Genomic DNA, 19566 nt, shown 5'->3' with positions numbered 1-19566 from the left:
AAATTATAATAATTTTGATAAGAGTAGGAGATTTATAGACATTTTTCTCTGTATTGCAAAATGATGTAATGTATCGTACCACCCTTTAAAGTAAATTATTTTAAGTATTAAGCATTTAAAGTCATCATGAATATTACTGTAATATTGGATTTTAATGTAAAAGAGACAATGAAATTACCATCTCTAAATGCACATATGGAGTGACTGTAGGTATACAGAAGTCAAATACAAAAGGATGGATTTGTAAATCAATATCAAATAAAATACTGATTATGAAACTATTTACTCCATGGATAGTACAGTTTATATGTCAGCTAGTAATTACTTCGTGACACATTATCGTGATCCAGTACCACTGTCTATAGGTAATAGGAAATTATTGTGCATACACTTCAAACTTTTGATATGTTTTGGCATGAGATAGAAGTCACTGTATTCCAATACACAGTATAGTCACAGGCTTCCTATGACTACGGGAACTAAAATATATGTGGTTAAAACTTTCATTCCAACTTTCTACATGTTTTTGAATTTCTAAAACTGATTTAAAACGTAAGGCTTTTGTGACCAGTCTGAAAGACCAAACAGGGAATGTTAGGATATCTAGCCAGCACTAGTTTGAACTAACACCTTCTAGAACTAGATGAGTTGGGAATGGGAGAACTGTTGAATAATAAATAAAATGAAATATTTAAAAATAAAATATAATAATGTCCTTTATGCTGAGTTAGGAATGTGCTCAAGTTTGTCTTTAGGATGAGTATTCGGCCAAAATCAGCTATTTAGCTTTGACACATTCTCTGCTTATGGAAATCTAAATAGCCAAATGCTTATTTCAACATCACTTCTTGCATCTTGGTTTTTTGCCTAATCTGTGGTCATGTGCTTGCAGAGATTGCCATTGTATCTAATCAGGGTAACAGTGCCAGCAATACGAACAACACATGTCATGCAGAATTATTGTTAGCATCTTAGTATTCCCTTTTAAATACCAATCTCCAGTTTGTGACTTGGAGGGAAACTCTCCTTTGGGGTTTTACATGCGAAAACTCCATCAGTAAGCTCTGAAGTTTAAATGTACATTTATTACTGCAGTAACAAAACTTTGCAAAGTTAACCATGAATGCTGTTAATTTTATGTATAAAAACTAACTTACAGGGCGCCTGGGTGGCTCAGTCATTAGACGTCTGCCTTCAGCTCGGGTCATGGTCCCAGGGTCCTGGAATCGAGCCCTGTGCCGGCTCTCTGCTCAGCGGGAAGCTTGCTTCTCCCTCTCCCACTCTCCCTGCTTGTGTTTCCTCTCTCACTGTGTCTCTCTCTGTCAAATAAATAAATAAAATCTTAAAAAAAAAAAAAGCTAACTTACGAGCCTGGGTGGCTCAGTCAGCTAAGCAACCGACTCTTGATTTCAGCTCAGATCATGATCTCAGGGTCGTGAAATCGAGTCCCATGTGGGCCTCCAAGCTAGGTGTGGAACCTGCTTAAGATTCTCTCTCTCCCTCTCACTCTGCCCACCCCACCCTCCCTCTCTAAAAAAACAAAAAACAAAAACAAAGAAAACAGGAAGACTAACTTACAAAATGTTAAATACATAGGGAAATATTAAGAGGGTTGAGTTAGTTTTTGAGAAGATGTAAATAAGATAGGTGGAGATTAAATTATATCATAATTCTAATTGTCACATAATTGGTATACTCGCATGCATACATTAAAATGAATTTATCTCCATTTAAGCCATAAGTCTTTTAAAAGTTCTGTTTGTCACTTCTTTATATCTTGAAGGAAGACTCCAAAGCAGAATGTTAACTTTGCCGTATTAAAGTTTCATGATGGGGAAAACTGAGAAAATGATGGTTTTTTTAAATAAAATAATCAAACTTACAAAATGTAGCCTATAAAAATTTTAATAGTGAAATCATAGAAGGAATTTTTGTATATATCAGATGTATTCCAGTATCCCAAAAGTTCCTTCTTTAGTGGAGATATTTGCCTTTGGTCTCAGTTTTAGCCAAATAGCTGTTTTACTCCTTCTAACTCAGCATTTGGGCAAAATATACTCGGTGCACCTCTCATTAAACATACATTTTAGAGACGGGCACTACACCAGCCAGTTAAAGTAGGCCCCGAGTCAAATATAAGTCAATAATATGTTAGATTTGGCAAATTATAAATGAACACATAGATCTCTGAAGGATAGCCTCTGGAGAGGAGAACAAGGAAGCAGAGAGGTGAAGGTGGGTAGGGAAATTTAATTTTGCAGTGTATAACCTTCTCTACGATTCAGTTATTTTGGCCATGTGCATATACTAGTGTTTTTTAATGTAAAATTTAAGATGAAAAGTGAAAATTACCTGATAATAGTTCAATAATTCAGATTATTAAATATCAAATTGTTTTCATAAAATATATGAATGATACTATTTCTACCAAAATTTGCTTTTATTACTTTTAATTATAAGTAACCCTAGAACATAAGCAGAGTACTATTAAATAAGATAAGCTAATTTTAAAAATCACAGTAGACTTACTTTACATCATAATGTATAAAAATTATTTATTTAATATTAAAAATTAATTAGTAGACCTAGAAAATGAAAGGACATTGAAAGACTCATTTTTGAGTGTGAAAAAGCTGCTAATGTAATTTTTACAAATAAGTAAAGCCTTTGAAATTTTTAAACCTTGTGTGCCCCAAGGATGTATAATCTAGATGTGAATTATCAAATTTTAATTAATTCTTAGCACAGCGCCTTGTCACCCAGTAGTTACTCCACAAACTCTGAATCCAGGATTAAGGAACTATTGTTTAATTGCTTTACCTGTGGTATTACATGTGATTTGATTAGGAATTCATCCTTTTATTCATTCAACTTCCAGAAAAACAAACCTTTAATGCTTATTTGTAGTACTGGCAGTGAATGAGAGCAAGCCCAAGTCATCCTCCCAAAGCCATCTCCCATTATCATTTCTTGATTTATTGTCGTCGTGGAATTTTAATTTTAAAATTGCATAATCATACAACTTTTTGGCACTAGGATTGTCTATATTTATCCCTGAAATAAGTTACTAAGAAAATTGAATCATCCTTACTTAAGATTTTAAGTTGACTATCATTCTCTGATGGTCTGTCTAGTCCACTGATTCCCTGCTTGCCAGCACCCTAGTGTTCCGGGCACTTGAACAACTCAGTATTCATTGAGCTTTCATGCACATATATAGTACGTGCATGAAATATAAGTAACATATAAGTAACATATATAGCGGTAAGAGCTAAGGGGGAAAAAAAAAAAACTTTAAAAGTCAGGATAGGACAAAAGAAAGAAACCACAGGAAATGGGTGGGGTTGAACTTGTAGACAGGGTGGCCAGGGACGGAGTCCTAGAAAGAGGTTATGTGAGCAATGACCTAAAAATGTGAGAAGCCCTGCCACACATTAGCTCTAGAGCTAGTTACTCAACTTTTCTGTTCCTCAGTGTCCTCATCTCAAAAATGGGGATAATAATAGCGGCCTGGGGTCTTAGATTAGCTCCAAAGCGTGGAAAAGATTGGTATTCAGAAGCGCTGGGTAAGTTTCTAATAAAACAGAAACGAAGACTGAGTTGGGGGTCAGAGAAGCTGAATAAAGAGAAGTTTAGTTTTGAAGTAAGTTAATTTGGGGGGAAAAAAATCTTCAAGTTTATAAATAGGCAGCCTGCAGTTCAAGGGATGGGGCTGGAGATCACTTAATTAATCCTAAGCCTACACCCAGTATTTAAAACTGAAATAAATTAGTGTAATTGTAAAAAGAGCTTGTTCTTGTTGTTTTTCTTTTTATCCTCAAATGGCTTTGTAAAACGCTGAGTTAAACAAGAGACTCAAGTTTTCTGGTATTTTTGTTGTTGTTCCTAGATATCTTGGAACTGATGTACATGTTAACATTAGTCATGAGTCTCCAAGATAGGGACTGCAGACCTCTTCGATCTCTTTGATTAGGAGTGTTTAGAAGAGTACTGTTGCATAAAACACGGTTTAGGCCATACTGAACGTGTTCTAGTACTGCCTGAAAAATCAGTTAATTCTTGCAAATCAACAGAACTTCAAAACTCACAAAATTTTCAAAATTCTACAAAACTGACTGGTTCATTGTTTCATATTCATAGTTTTGTATCTATAGAAAAGAGCTAAGCAAATTGTAGATGTGAATACTGTTTTGTAATCAATGTGATAGTTTGCTTTTGCTTTTAACAGTTTTCCTCCCAAATTATCTGCACATTGGAATCATGTGTAGAGCTTCAGAAGCAGACGGATACCTGTGTCCTACCTCCAGAAATTGTGATCTCATTGGTTTGGGCTATGGTCAGGGCATTGGAAGTTTTAAAATGTCCACAAGTGAGTCTTATATGCAGACACTTTAGAGAATCTCTTTTGGACATCATCTATTCTCTGCCCCTTATCTATAATCTTTTTTTTTTTTTAAGATTTTATTTATGTATTTGACAGAGAGAGACACAGTAAGAGCAGGAACACAAGCAGGGGGAGTGAGAGAGGGAGAAGCAGGCTTCCCCCCTAGCAGGGAGCCCCATGCAGGACTCGATCCCAGGACCCTGAGATCATGACCTGAGCCAAAGGCAGACACTTAACAACTGAGCCACCCAGGGGCCCCTCTTATCTATAATCTTTAAAAACCATTTCTTTCTTCGGTTAATTAAGGGTCCTTATTTGGATCATGAACAGGTGGCTTATTCATCAAATGTTTATGTGCTTAGTATTTGTTGCCATATCATTGTGATATCATGCTGATACTACTAATTTTCAACACAAATGAATAGTGTAAGAGAAGTCTGCTTTTAAAAGGTAAGTGGATACTTAGGTTAACTAAATTGATAAAATTCAAAAACTAAATTATTAATAACATCTTTAACTGATACAGTCTCTAAAAACATCTAAGAGTCTTCAGCCAAGATATAAAACTTTATCAGAATCAGCTAGTACCGTTTATAGTCCTTTAGACTTTGGCCTTACGGGATGGCAGTGCTCATGAATACTATGCCCTTCAGGAGCCACAGAACTTCCCTGTGAAAACCCAAATGCCTTCGAGAACTGTGTGAATCTGTGATAATCAATTAAATTAGCTATTACTTATTGAACACATGCCAGGCACTGCTCTCAGCACTGGGGATAGATGGGTCAAGTAAGAAATCCCTACTCTGACCAGTTTAAGATTACATTATAGTAGAGGGAGACTGATGATAACAGGTAAAACAAACAAACGAATAATATAGTTTCAGGGACTGGTGAATGATTTAAAGACAAATAAAGCAGGGTGAGGTGACAGACCACGCTAGAAGGCAAGGCGGGGCGGGGGGCAGTGGTTGCTAGGGTGGTCAGACACCTCTCGGAGGAGGTGACCCTTGAATCCTCGGGGTGAAGGGAGTGAGGAGACCATGGGAAGATCTGCGACAGAGTCACCTGTGCTGTGGGAGAGCCAGAGCAAAAGCTGGCAAGGGAGCAAACATTCGATGCATGTAAGATGCAGAAGAAAGCTAGGATAACAGAGCGAGATGTAGAAAGTGAGCAATAGACGAGGTCAGAGAGGCAGGCAAGACCCAGGCAATAAACGCTAGCACCTCACAGGCCGCAGTAGGGGTTTTGTTGTTGTTGTTTGTTCCCCTTTTTTCTTGTTGTGTTTTTTTTCCAAAGTGTTCTAGAAAGCCATCAGAGGCTTTCCCTGGAAAGCGCAACGGCCTACTTTACATTTAAAGCGATAAATTTGGGCTGATATCTGAAGAGTGTTAAATGGTAGCAGGGCAAGGGGAAAGCAGGAAGGCAGGAAAGGAGAGCCATGGTCTGGGCAAGAGTTGATGGTGGGGAAGAGAGGCCGAGTCAGATGGTGAGAGCTCCCGTGCAGAAGATGGGTGGATGCGGTCAGGAAAGAGGATTTGCTAGGGGAGCCTTGCTGGGAGGACACCTAACTCATACAGACAGGGAATCAAAAAGTTACAGTCAGAAAAGTTTCAGAATCCTAGGTTAAAGCTAGAGCTAAAGCAATAATTAATGATCTTTCTTTTAAAAAAAGATTTTATTTATTTGACAGAGAGAAACACCGCGAGTGAGGGAACACAAGCAGGGGGGAGTGGGAGAGGGGGAAGCAGGCTTCCCGCTGAGCAGGGAGCCCGATGCGGGGCTTGATCCCAGGACCCTGGGATCATGACCTGAACCGAAGGCAGATGCTTAACAACTGAGCCACTGAGGCACCCCAATTAATGATCTTTATATAGAAATTATTTCCTATGTAACCGAGAAATACCTTCCTTTATTAAGCTATTCTCTTTTATACAGGAAAAATAGCTTTTAATAACTGGAAACCTGAGTTAGCCTGCCTTTTCTTCAATCTTAGGCTGTTTTAAAATCTTCAGGAGCCAGAATCACAAAAATGATAGCTTTCAGGAAAACTATCTGTAAGAAATTGTGATAGGCATAGCAATTTAAGGTTACCACAGTGATGAATAATTTGACCAGAAGTTATGTTTGGAGCAGTGGGAATCCTTCTGTCACTTTGGGCTACTTACCCCGATGTCCGGATTGATGATTTTTCTACTTGTAGGGGTAGGGGCGAGAGGGCTCACTCTCCTCGCCATCATGTTCTGTTATCATCCCCTAGTCTCCCCTGCCTGTCTGTCCTGCTCCTATCCCACACACCTCTGGATGGATCCGCATCACTCAGAGCATCTGGGGTAGGGGGGTGGGCATAGTTTGACAAGGACTCCCACCCTCGTGGTAGACGTTGTAGATGAACGTAATAATAAAGCACCTGGACTGTGGAGCCACCGTGCATTGGGTTTGAGTTCTGTCCACTAGTTATGAGCGTAGTGATTTGGTAACATCTTTCATCTTTCTAAACCTCCATGTCATGCCCTCATCTATAAATTGTAATGATTCCTAACATCAGGTGAGGTTAATTGAGGTTTTGAATGTAAAGCACCAGACTATAGCAGATGCTGAATAAGGGATAGCAATCATAATTACAACTGCATTTCCCCCTGTATATCTTTGATTCAGTAGTTTTCATATTTTTAATATAATATTTTCAGAGCAAAGGCATTCAAATCAAACTGCCTGGATTTAAATCAAAGCTCTACCACACAGAAGCTTTGTGACCTTACGGGAGGGGGGTGGGAGGATGGGTTAGCCTGGTGGTGGGTATTGAGGAGGGCACATTCTGCATGGAGCACTGGGTGTTATGCACAAACAATGAATCATGGAACACTTCATCTAGAACTAATGATGTAATGTATGGGGATTAACATAAGAATAAAAAAATAATAAAATAAAATAAAAATCATATAAAAAAAGAAGCTTTGTGACCTTGGATACATTTTTGAACCTCTCTCACTTTGTTTCCTTATCCATGAACTAGTTAAAATATAGTTATTGACGCCATTGGATTTAGTGAGTATTAAGAAGCATAAGGTATAGAAAGAATACACGAAGTCATAGTACTTGGCACATATAAGTACTATTTTATAAGTCAAATACTGTAAGCAATAATCTCTCAATTCCTTATTTCAAAATTATAGTTAAAAGCTAAAGCATTTTGTCTTGATTTTCTGTTTTCTTTCTTCATAAATCTGATAAATTGCATGATCTGAACCAGGGTGTTGTTTAAAATGAGTAGTTCATTTATTCTATCAGTCATAAAATGAGGTTTCTGTATTATCTGCTTAATTGGTCCATGTAGGTAATCATATTGGCTTATTTAGCACCTCCAAGTGAAACTCAATTATTTTGTTTGCCTGTCTGAGAGAGCAAACTAAAACTTTGTCAAAGTTAATTGTCAAATGTATTTTCCTTCTAAGCTGAATGTTTACTGTTTTTCCCTGATGTCTTTTTCCTGACATTTTTGTTTATCATCCTCCCCCCTCTTTTTCTTTTCATTTCTTTTGATATATCTCATTTCCAATTCTATTTCTTTTTCAGTTCCTCACTGATAAAAACTTAATACTAGCAATAAGCAAAAGCTGCTGTTAAAAGTTGAAAAAGTTTAATTTTCAAATAGAACTTGCTGGGTTTTTCCATTAATCCTTGATATTATTTCCAATAGGATCATTCCCTACCATTCCCAAATTGGTAGTCTTGAGCAAATAACTGATTATTCACGGGAAAGGCTATGGTTCTGATGGTGTAGAGTGATTTATTATTGTATATTAATTATGCTGGTAACATCACTTTTGTTGTTGGCATTAATCTGGTAATAACACTAAGCTTGTTATATGAACTTTACCTTGTTTTATTAGTGGGGCTTTCTTTCGTTTTATAGCTGGCTTAAGTCCTGCTGAGATTCAGCAGTTATGGAAAGAAGTGACTGGAGTTCACAGTATGGAAGACAATGGCATTAAACATGGAGGGCTAGACCTCACTACTAACAATTCCTCCTCGACTACCTCCTCCACCACTTCCAAAGCATCACCACCAATAACCCATCATTCCATAGTGAATGGACAGTCTTCAGTCCTAAGTGCAAGGCGGGACAGGTAAATCTCATGAGATTTATTCTATATTTATCTGTCACCAACTTTTACTTCCACCATTCATAAAACTGAAGATTATGATTTGTACTTAACAGGGACAGAGTGTATAGGACAAATTAAATAGAAACCTTTAGATTATTTATCTTATATATTATTTTCATTACAGAAAACAGTTCAAATGCTTGCAGTTTGATGGATTTGGTGGGGAATTTGCCTGAAGAAAGTTATTTTTTAATAAGTACACGTGGAATTATTGTGTCAACATTATTTTTATGGCTAATATGTTGTGATGAACCAGATTGCTGAAATGAGAATATTTTACCATTTTTAAACTTAAGAACCCCTTTTGAATAATTAAAGCTGCATCCACATCCCCCCTTAGCATATGCTTTAAAACATGTGCTTAATATGTGTTTAAGAACACGTCCGTAGATATCAGAGAATCAATATACATAAGGATATAAACACAGATGTAATAAACCAGAAGATGGAATATCTGGTTTGCCTTTTTTGTTAGTGTAGCATGATGGAATTTATAAATATATAAACATAAACTTACGGTGGTAACTGAATAAATTTGACTCAAAATTCATAAAGAAAAATTACTTGCTTTCAGTTACCAACATTGAATTATGTTAGATGATTTTCAACTTACTGTTTTACTTTAGTTGTATAAAAACTGCCCTTGCAAAAGGAGCACCCATGTACTTTTGTCCATTTACTTCCATTCATTTAAGCATAAAGCCATCTAATCAGGTTCCTTTAAAGCAATTTACATAAAATATATAAGCTAAAACATTGCTCAACATGAAAAATATCTTTTTAAAGGATGAAACATAAGTTCAGGATTTCTTAACAGAGTGACTTAGGCTCCTGTGGCATTTAGCTGTAAAGACTACATATTTGAGTGGAGTGGATTGATAGTATTCTGTTGTGTAATATGAGTACCTGCCTAGCGGCAACAAATTCTTTCTCCTAAACAAATTTTTTTTTAGAGAAACGTATATTTGATTACAGTACAGTTTAAAATAGGATGCTGGAATTTGGTGGTGTTTCTGGTCTTCATTTGAGTATCATGAAAAATTTTTCTTGTTAGTTTTCATTATTATAAAATGGTATGCTTCTGAATGCTTCCATGCTGTTGTTTTAATTGAGATTAATTTGATGATTATATATTGCAGAAGTTGGTTGATTTTCCTAGGATCTCTCTATCTGACATAATACTCACTTATCAAAAGTCTTTGGTGATTATGGAAGGATATAGCTAATAAATACTGTTCCAAAGTAGAATTTTTTTAATCAGCTGTAACTAGTGGAAATATAATATATGGTCCACACATAAATATTAAGCAATTTAAATGATCCTAAAGGTCCGTATCGTCTTTAAAAAAGTGCATTTCAAAAATCTTATGGTGGCTGTCCTATTACCTTCTTAAAAACACAGGTTTATTTCACTTGACCACATATGAATATATATTTTTTATTTAGAGGTAAATGTTACATTAAGGTCATATGGCAAGATTAGCATATGATATTATACAGTCCTCTTAGTTTTTCATCCTTTATTAACAGTCATCTTTGGCTCTATTTCTCCTCTAATTGGAACATCATCTAGCCTTGGCAGTTGAACTATTCAATAGAACGATTAAATTTTTCTGACTGCTCTGAGCTGAATTGACCTGTTTTGACCTGTTTGTCACTGATCGTAACCTGACAGGTGCTAGCAGCCTGCAACGATTATGGCTTTTTGAGATGAATCTGACGCCGTGTTCTTTTGCTACAGCTCGTCGCACGAGGAGACTGGGGCTTCTCACACTCTGTACGGCCATGGAGTTTGCAAATGGCCAGGCTGTGAAAGCATTTGTGAAGATTTTGGACAGTTTTTAAAGTAGGTTTCTTACCTTTTTCAGGGAAGGGGGTGGATTATGTGGGAGTGTTAGGCGCATTATTGTAAATAAACAAGACAAAGCTGAAAGGAGGAAGTCAAAGTCCGTCATCAGGCACACTGCGCTTTCTGTGTGTTCCAACAAGTGCATGACCGAAGTCAGGCTTCGGTCTGAGTTCGGAAGAGAAGGTGACCTCGTCTTTACCTCTTCATCAAAATATTTTACAAATCATTCAATAGAGGTTTTTGAATGAACGGAAAATAGTAGCCCACAGTAATAGTGTCATTAATTATTAGGAGACATGTGCAGGCTTCACTTAAATTTCCAAGTTTTTAATAAAAAATTTAAGTAAAATTACTTGAGGAGTCATAGAATATATATAATTTCAAACAGACATATTTTACGGGTTTATTTTTTTTAATCACAAGCTTGCTATTCCTTACTTTAAATAATGATATTTAACATACATATATTTAACAATAAGAGCGATGACATGAAAGTTAAAAGAGGCTAAAATTTTAAGAAATACATCTATTTCATCTACATTGTTACTTGTTGCCCTCAGAATCAGAGGGCAATGTGCATGGCTGTGTATCTGTATGGTAAATTACATGGCTTCTCTAGCTTAAAATCAAAATTTGGTGTACCCTTAATTTCTTCATACAGTGATAAATATTTTTTTTAATTTTAAGAGGTTCCTTTGCAAATGAGAATATCCATCTTTTATGAAGCATTTTCCATGCACAATTCTGCTATACAAGAGATCTAAACAGAGAGCTACAGATAGGTTTATGGAGATGAGTAACTTCACAGGCTGAGACTCTTATGTTGTCATGGAGCAGCTAACAGGGTGAATGAACTGTTTCATGCTTCATCAACAATTAAGTTAATTAGCTCATTTGAAATTGCACTGCTTTGTTGCCAGGATGTTGGCAGAAACATCAAAAAGATGTGTTTACAAATGGTAGACTACAGGGTATAGAGTAAAAGCACCTTAACAACAAGGCGCAAGTACTTGGCACCATAATAACTTTATAACGGAATTACAGTAAGACTTCCACAAGGGTTTTTTTCAACTTTTTTCCATTTCTGACCAATGAAAAGAAAATCTGCTTCCTATATTACTTTGGCATTTGTAAACGGCCTTAAATAAAAATTTGCACTCCTGTTATACCAGAACAGTAGTGAGCTACCATTTTGTTGGGTATGAAAACTGATTCAACTGTTCTAGGCAAAGAGGGCATTTCAAATGTTAGGTAACGTTGCTCACGTTTTCCTCTCTAAGAAAATAGCATTTGTTAAAACAAAGACAAAATATAGGGACATTAATTTTTAACAGCTAATTTTGTATTTCTTCATTCGAATATACTCATCCTTATCAAAATGTTATGTTATTCCTTATCATTAAGATTCTTAAGAGGACTATTGCTACTATTTCTTAAATATGACCATTTAAGCCATAGAACTTGCCCAGTCACCATTTTATTGCTCCAGGTTGTTCTCGCTGACAAAATTAAGAGTAAGTTTTTAAGAAAATATACATATTTTTTCCTTCAGTGTCATTTCCTTTATAGCACATGGAAAGGAACACACTTATTCATCTCAAATATTTATATATAGGTATTTATTACTAACAAGCAGATGAATATGAACCCTCATTTTACCCTCCATGGTTCTTTTTCACATTCATGCTAGTATGTTTTAGAAACTAAGAGAAACTATAGGGGGGCGGGGGTAAAAAAAAAAAGAAAGAAAGAAAGAAATTACAATTAAAAAAGCATTTCCTTTCAATTAAATACCAACTTTGGTTCCAAAGGCTATTTTTCCAACCCATTAACTTCATAGAGATGACAGAACAAATGACAGTAGATTGTAAGGTCTTTTTTTTAGTCCATTTTTGTTATGATATGCTTTAGATTCTCTTACTCAGAAATCTGTGATAAATTCTGTTAATAGAGGTACTGCCCGTGTCCGGTGCTGCAAAAAAGTATGTATTAGATACATTTCTATGCCGGTATTGTCTTCTTTCTTAACGTGTGTGGGAAATTTAAGAAGACATAATATATTTTATTAAGTTAATCAAGTTCAGTTATTCAGAAAAAAGTTTAGTGTCTGTGTGGAAAGTGAAATGAGGAAGTCACCACCACTAATATGAATTTTCTTGGAAATAAGATTTTGCTTTTCTTTTGTAATACTGGGAGAATTGAGTCTTGGGGGAAAAGCATGTCAGACAAGTCAAAGAGCTGTGAAAGGTTTTTAGCTCCCAGTTTTCTTGTTTACTCTTCTCCAGAAACTTTATATCCAGTGTTTATTATAAAACGTTTTCTGAGAACATATTGTTGTGGCATTTTTATTTCTGAAATGCACTCAAAATAAATGTATAGCTTGAGCTTTACTCTGGTACCAGACAACATATCCGTCGGTTTGAAATAAAAGGAATCCATTCGTTATTACTATTTAGCCTACATACGTTAAATAACAAAGGATAGTAGAAAATACATTAAGAGTCCCAAATCCCCCTTTTCACATCATATCCCCAAATAAACTAGTAGAATCCCTTTGTTTTTGCCCAGCACCAAATGAATAGCCAGCAGAGGACAGTTGCTTATGTATAACGTACATATGGTTCGTCTTACGTATATTCTGTAATACTCAATGACGTATTCTTTTCCTCTGAATGAAGGCTAAGTTAGAAACTGTTATTTGTAGCAGCAAAGATAAAGGCAAGAAAAATAAAATATAAGGAAGAAAGTCCAGGCTAAAAAGGTATTTAGGAAGATTTTTGAATTTTACTGTAGGTGTTGACAGAAACTAACCATTTTTCTGACCACTAATTGAGGACCTCACTAGATCACTAAAAGCATTTAATACTACTTCTTCATTACTGTCTTATAAATGCCAAAGTGTAATAACATCTGACAAAACTTGAGCATAGTTTGTCTGCAAAATTAATTATCATTCCATTGGACCTAAGTCAGCTTGATGTAGTTGGATTGACTTTTAGAGCTTAAACCAAAAGGTTTACAATATAGCATTCCAGTTAGCAGACAAGTGTTCTTGAATCTGCACGCCCAGATGCCAGCAAATAAAACATGGTCTGAAATCCAAAGGTGGAAATGCTCTCCACGAAGAAAGGCAGAAGGATTAGTGTCCATAAAAATATCAATCTATTAAAGAGTCATTAGTTGATGAACGTACATGAATTGCACCTATTACAAAACTAAATTTTTAAGGCTTGGCACTGTATATAGTGCCTTAGAAAAGGTAGTGGATACAGAATAGTTTATTTCATGGAAATTTGTTGTCTTTTTCTCTTGCAGCTGACTACTCTAAAAATTATGCTCTTACTTAGTGTGTATTGCCTATTTCTTTGTCTTTGACTAGGCAGCATGGCTACAAAATTATGACCTCAAGAAGGCATTCTTTGAACTTGTCAGAATGTTGTTTCTTTTGGTGACAGTGCCCCCATCTCTCAAAACTAAGGCATCTCACATAATCAGCTAAATGAATAGTGACAGCTAACATTTTGTATTTAAACTCCTGTCAGTGTTTAAACATAAAAAGCTTGATGCAAAATAAATCAAACACCAGTGATATGCAAGTGAAACATTTTGTTAAAACAGTCTCTGACATACTTGGATTTAAATCTGATCCCTTTTTAGCTTATAAAATGTTATAACTTTAAATGAATTTGAAAAATCCAGAGGTTAAAATTGAATTGCTAATCTGGGGTATGTATAATTGAAGTTACCACATGCATTCATAACCTTAAAAGCTTTGTTAAAGAGAATTGTGCACTAAATAAATTGGAAGGATCCTTCCTTACTTTTCGTCCTCCTGAAATGCTTGCTTAATTGTTTTGAGAAAGAATGTTACTGCCTATTTATGTTTTTGTTTCTAGTTCACGCTACCTACCTAGCACACGGATTCCATGCGGTTTTGAAAGAACGTCAGTCGACCACATCATTTATTCCATTTTGAAAACAAAAATCAATATACCTATAAAGTGACCCATAAATTAGAACTGGTTCACACAATGTTTGTTCAGTGCTGCCTTTCTGAAGGCACCTTTTGCGTTTTTTCTTCACCTCTCTGTTTGAACTGCAGTCTCAGTAAGAGGCTCATTAGGGGACATTAGGGACTGGAGCTAACCAGAATTCCAGAGCTTGCTTTGCTCTTATTAATGCATAGTAGAGTAGAATGCATTTAAATATTTCATAGGCATTCAGTAATTTGTGTGTAATCGCCTTGTTAGCAGACCAGTAGAAGTAGAACAGGCCTGTGAAATGGTGTTAGTGATTGCATGGGTAATTTACAGACCTTTGCCATCGGAAGGAGTATTATTGTTGGCTAGTATGAAGCTGTGAAATAGAACTAGCAGTAAGTAAAAAAAGAAACTTAATACAGGTTTTGTAACAAGCATCTTCAGGGATAACAACCCCACTTGGTCCTTTTGACGCAGCTGTAGTTTATGACATAGGCAGTATATCAAATGCATAAGATGGTATTATGGAGCATTCATAAGAAAAGGGTATTTGCAACATTAGCTCCAACTTCCTGCAAGGGACATGATTAAATGATTAATGAGATGTCCCTTCGCATATGCATTCTGAAACAGCAATCAGGCCCTGACTGAGAAAACCCACCAATCCTCTCATTTTTCAGTATCATCTCATTCTTGATTTATAAATCATAGAGAATTTTTGAACAGCAATATGTAGTACCTGAGATAGTTATAAAAACATAAAAGAGAATAATTTGGGCACAAAACAGTCCTAAATACATAAATTCATAATTTAATGTTAATAGCCTATTTATTTAGTCCTATTGCATTGTATTTATATCCGACACTATTTCTGTACTTTGATTGGCATAATTAAGTAGGGGGAATGAACAGGCACTACTATTTTACATATCACTGGTAAACAATAGCGAGGAAAGGAGAAGGGAGATGTGGCAGAGGTATGTATGTGTTTTTCAAGTTCTCAGTAATCCACTGGAGGCTGTTCTATAAATGATCATTGAAGGGCTGCAAGCTAGCCTATAATTACAGGAAAGAAAGTGGCAGCTCTGGCATTTCATAACTATGTGTCCTCGAAAAGTGCTTTGTGAGTTTGTCACCAATGATAATTTAGATAGAGGCTCATTACTGAACATCACAACACTTTAAAAACCTTTCGCCTTCATACAGGAGAATAAAGGACTATTTTAATGGCAAGGTTCTTTTGTGTTCCACTGAAAAATTCAATCAAGACAAAACCTCATTGACTATTATTGTAGTCTACAGTCTCTATTCTAATAAAAGCTGCATAGATAAATTGAATAGGTCTCTAAGACCCCAGTATATAATGCAAACATTTTGTACTTTTTTAGTTCTTTAAATATAGGATAATGATTATCACTCAGAAGTAAACAAGTGTAAAAAACCTTCTCAAAAGGTGATTTTATGCAAAAATAAACATGTTATACTGAATATATTTTTTTTCCTGTGAAGCTAAATATTCTACTTATCTTGCTCCTTTTACACTCAGAGCTTTGTGTACAGCTAAAGCATTTTTTAAGATATGCATCATTTAGACTGATTGTGGAATAAATATATGTGTGTGCCCCAAGAGTTCCCGGTGTAAAAAACCTTAAGAAAATATAGCAATATTAAGCCTTAAGAACATGACTCCTATTGTAGTACATTGCCAGATAATTATATCATTGTTCAATAAAATTGTGAGGAAAACCTGAAAAACACTGTTTAAACGGCCTGTTAATTAAGAATTAGTGACACTTTACATCCTAAGCTGACCTCTGGCTCCTTCCACGCCTCCTTTCCAGAAAGAGTGAGTGAATTTTAGTTCTCGTTACAGTTAGGTTCCTAACAGAACCGAATGGAGCTAAGCTTAGAGCAGACAGGTGTGGTGAAGAGCCTCTCCTGCCCTCTGACCACACACCTCAAACTTGACCTTACACACCTCGCTATTTTAGTCCACAGTTTCTCTTCAACCAAGAATGACAACTGTGCCAAGATACATGGAGATTTTGTTGTCATGATCAGTGAGGAGGTACTGAAAGGAACAGATTTAATTTATCAAGGGATGGGGCAGAATGGAACAAAGGTTTCTAATAGTGGAATCTAGATCTTCTAGCAAATAAAACTGCTGATTTATAAATTAGTTCTTTCTTGGAAACACCATTTTAACTCTTCTTCGTGTGTGTTCTATATGTCTGCAGATTTTTTTTCTGCTTCATTATTGATTTCAAGAAATATAGGTGAATAATTTGAATGGACACAAAAACATATTTGTTGAATTCAGCATACTTAGGGTTGTCCTAAACTTTTTGGGTTATTACACCATTCTAAATGGTATTTGCACCCAGATAGACAAATAGATAAATTCTTATTTAATCTTGTGAATAATTTGCTCCGTATTTCACCTATATGCATAGATGAGAACATCTCTTAAATTGCTGTCTTACTTTGTTCATTGGTGAAATAGACCCACCAAAGGATACTAAATTGCGTGAAGATTTTTTTTTTTTTAACTTTAGGAGGCAGCAAATAAATTATATAACACAAATAACAAAGAATATATTATTGAATATTTTCGTGTTCATTGGAGATGCTGCCCTACTGAATTACTTTTGGTGTATTAACATACCACTCATTAAAGAGATCTTTTTTAATATTATGCTATAATAATGATAACAACAACAGACGAGTACATAGTCAAGATTAGAGTAAGATGATGAGAATGTCTTATCTTTCACCACTTTTGTGTGAAATGAGGATAGATGTCTCCCAAATAGGACACTAGACATGAAATGTCAATCTTATGCTTCTGATTACCAGAATCTTCAATGTACTTTATTTATTAGTAACAGCAAGTGATCATTCTTCATAAGTATTGATGTTTCCAAGGGATGATAATTTGCCATCTTTACATAATTCACACCACATCCTGGTGAAATAAGACATCGCTCACTAAACAACATCATAGGAACCACAGGCTGTTTTAACGGAAATGGAATAGAGAATTGCCTTTGTTCTCTTCAGAATTACTTTTGGTTCATATATTTAAAAGGTGCCCTTTTTAAAAAAAAAATGACACAAGTATATGAAGTACATCTAGTGATTTCTACTATTATTCTGTAAATGGTTTGGGGAAATATTTTTTTGTAATAACTGATAAGCTTAGAGACGATGCCGTTTTTCTGCCATTTGAGGGGTCTCTGCATATGACATACATAATTTTCACTAAACACATAAGCACATTTAACTTTTCTTTGTATAGTTTCAGGGTGTTCCTTTTTCCCACCATGGAGGAAAATACGGCTTCAGCATTGTGCTTTTTAAGGGGAGCGTATACCACGAACATAGACGTAGCTTGACTTTGTGTTTGTGTTTTGTGTTTCATTAGGCACCTTAACAATGAACACGCGCTGGATGACCGGAGCACGGCCCAGTGTCGAGTGCAAATGCAGGTGGTCCAACAACTAGAAATACAGGTTTGTTGGGTGCTCTCTTCATGGACCCCTTTCTCAGATTTCTGGTGCGTTAAATTGAGTAACGGGTAGATCCCGAGTCTTTTAACACAATGGCTAGTAGAAATACGTGGGGTTTTCATTTGTTTATAACGATGGCAGCGACTGATGATGCAGGGGGCGCTGCTGTAGTTTAACATCCTTATCACTTAGACCTCTCTAACCTTTAGACCACGTCATATAGATTTGGGTATCCCAAAAGAGCCAACTCTAAGTTTTTTTCCCTAGTAGAAGTTAGACTAAACTCCACAGTTGGATACGATTTTATCACTGAGACAGTTTTCACATGAGCCGATCTTGATTTGTTCCATGAGATTTTATAATGTAGCAAAAAAAAGTCTTTACTATATCATGCCTGTCAGATACCACCCTGAACCGCCCCCCCCCTTTTTTTTTCTTTTCAACTTCTGGTGTTTTTTTAATTAAAGAACTTGCAGAGATTCTTAAGACTTACCTTTACTAGAATAATGGCCGGTCACCTATAATACTATGGACGGTAATATGTATGTGTTGTTTCCGATGCTGCTAATTTAAGTTTAAAAACACTGCTGTTAATATTGAAACAGAATCTGGTCAAAAATAAATAGAGCTCATAAAACTGATCAGAAAGTAATTGTGTCACTCTATCATTCCTGTTATGTTTTTACCAACCCTTTAAAGCTTTGGCTAATACTTCCTCTTAAAGATTTTTTTTTTTTCTCAATCAAACCAATACTTCATTTCATTTTATTAAACATACAGTTTCTTTTTCTAAACGCATTACTACGTCTTAAATTGTTTTAAACTCATCACATCACGGCTGTTTTCCAGAGAGCTACTAAAAACATTTTACTTTGACCTGTAAATAATCAAGAACACGTAAAAAACATCATGACTGCTGTAGTTTGAAAAGCTTTTTGTAAACCTGTTTACCATTTATAAAAGGTAGACTAAAACATAAGAGTTTAGCTGATGATCCAGTTTGCAGTGTGACCAATTATGCCTCCTTTCTTTTTCTTTTTCTTTTTTTTTTCTTTTTCCTCCCTCTGCTGTGTCTGACTGATGGAGAAGTAAGGTCCGTCAGTTGTAATGAGACCCAGTGCAAGTGTAGATGCCGACTCCCGTGGCAGAGTTCAGCGTTTCACACTGCCTGGTCTCTGTCACTCTATTGAATTAGATTGATGATGGCAGATTGCAGGGGGCACTAACTGGACCTCAGTGGGAATGCATGAAGTGTGTAGACAATCCTGGCAGGCACTTCGCTTTGAGAACCCTTCACCCCTTCACAGCTGTTGGCACTAGTCCATTGCTAACAGTGTCCACAGGACTTTAAAAGACACCGTGGGCCTTCTAATTTATGGTTTCAGTAACTTGTTACTGTCGAGGCAAGTGTGACCTCAATTCTCTTATTGACAAAAAGATGAAGTGTTATTTGTTTTCTCTGACCTTTTAACATAAGGAAAGCTATAAAAGTTTTCCGCGCCCCCCGCCCCCCCATAGCCAAAGTTGCATTTCCTCCCAGATAAGTTCCTACTGACACAGACTTTTATATGCGGGAATCATTACTCTGAGACAAGCTCAATGATAAGATGTATCACTGCCATAAAATAGCCGTATCAGTCATTTCTAAAACGCTTCTGATCTCACTCTTTCTTAACAG

At 35.9% G+C, this 19566-nt stretch overlaps 1 protein-coding gene across 1 annotated transcript in view; it reads left to right on the top strand.

The window, feature by feature from the left end:
• Positions 1 to 19566, top strand: part of FOXP2 (forkhead box P2) — a 547142-nt gene that overhangs the window by 487537 nt on the left and 40039 nt on the right. Inside the window, exons 10-12 of the mRNA XM_045864381.3 lie at positions 8298 to 8511; positions 10292 to 10396; positions 17804 to 17891. Of these exons, the coding sequence (XP_045720337.1) occupies positions 8298 to 8511; positions 10292 to 10396; positions 17804 to 17891 (407 nt within the window). The remainder of the gene's footprint in view (positions 1 to 8297; positions 8512 to 10291; positions 10397 to 17803; positions 17892 to 19566) is intronic.

Source organism: Mirounga angustirostris, unplaced genomic scaffold, assembly GCF_029215605.1.
Source record: "Mirounga angustirostris isolate CCGP_5_RB_7025 unplaced genomic scaffold, mMirAng1.0.hap1 SCAF_12, whole genome shotgun sequence".
NCBI lineage: Eukaryota > Metazoa > Chordata > Mammalia > Carnivora > Phocidae > Mirounga > Mirounga angustirostris.
The sequence above is the reverse complement of the archived record's forward strand: the minus strand, read 5'-3'. Positions and strand labels throughout refer to the sequence as shown.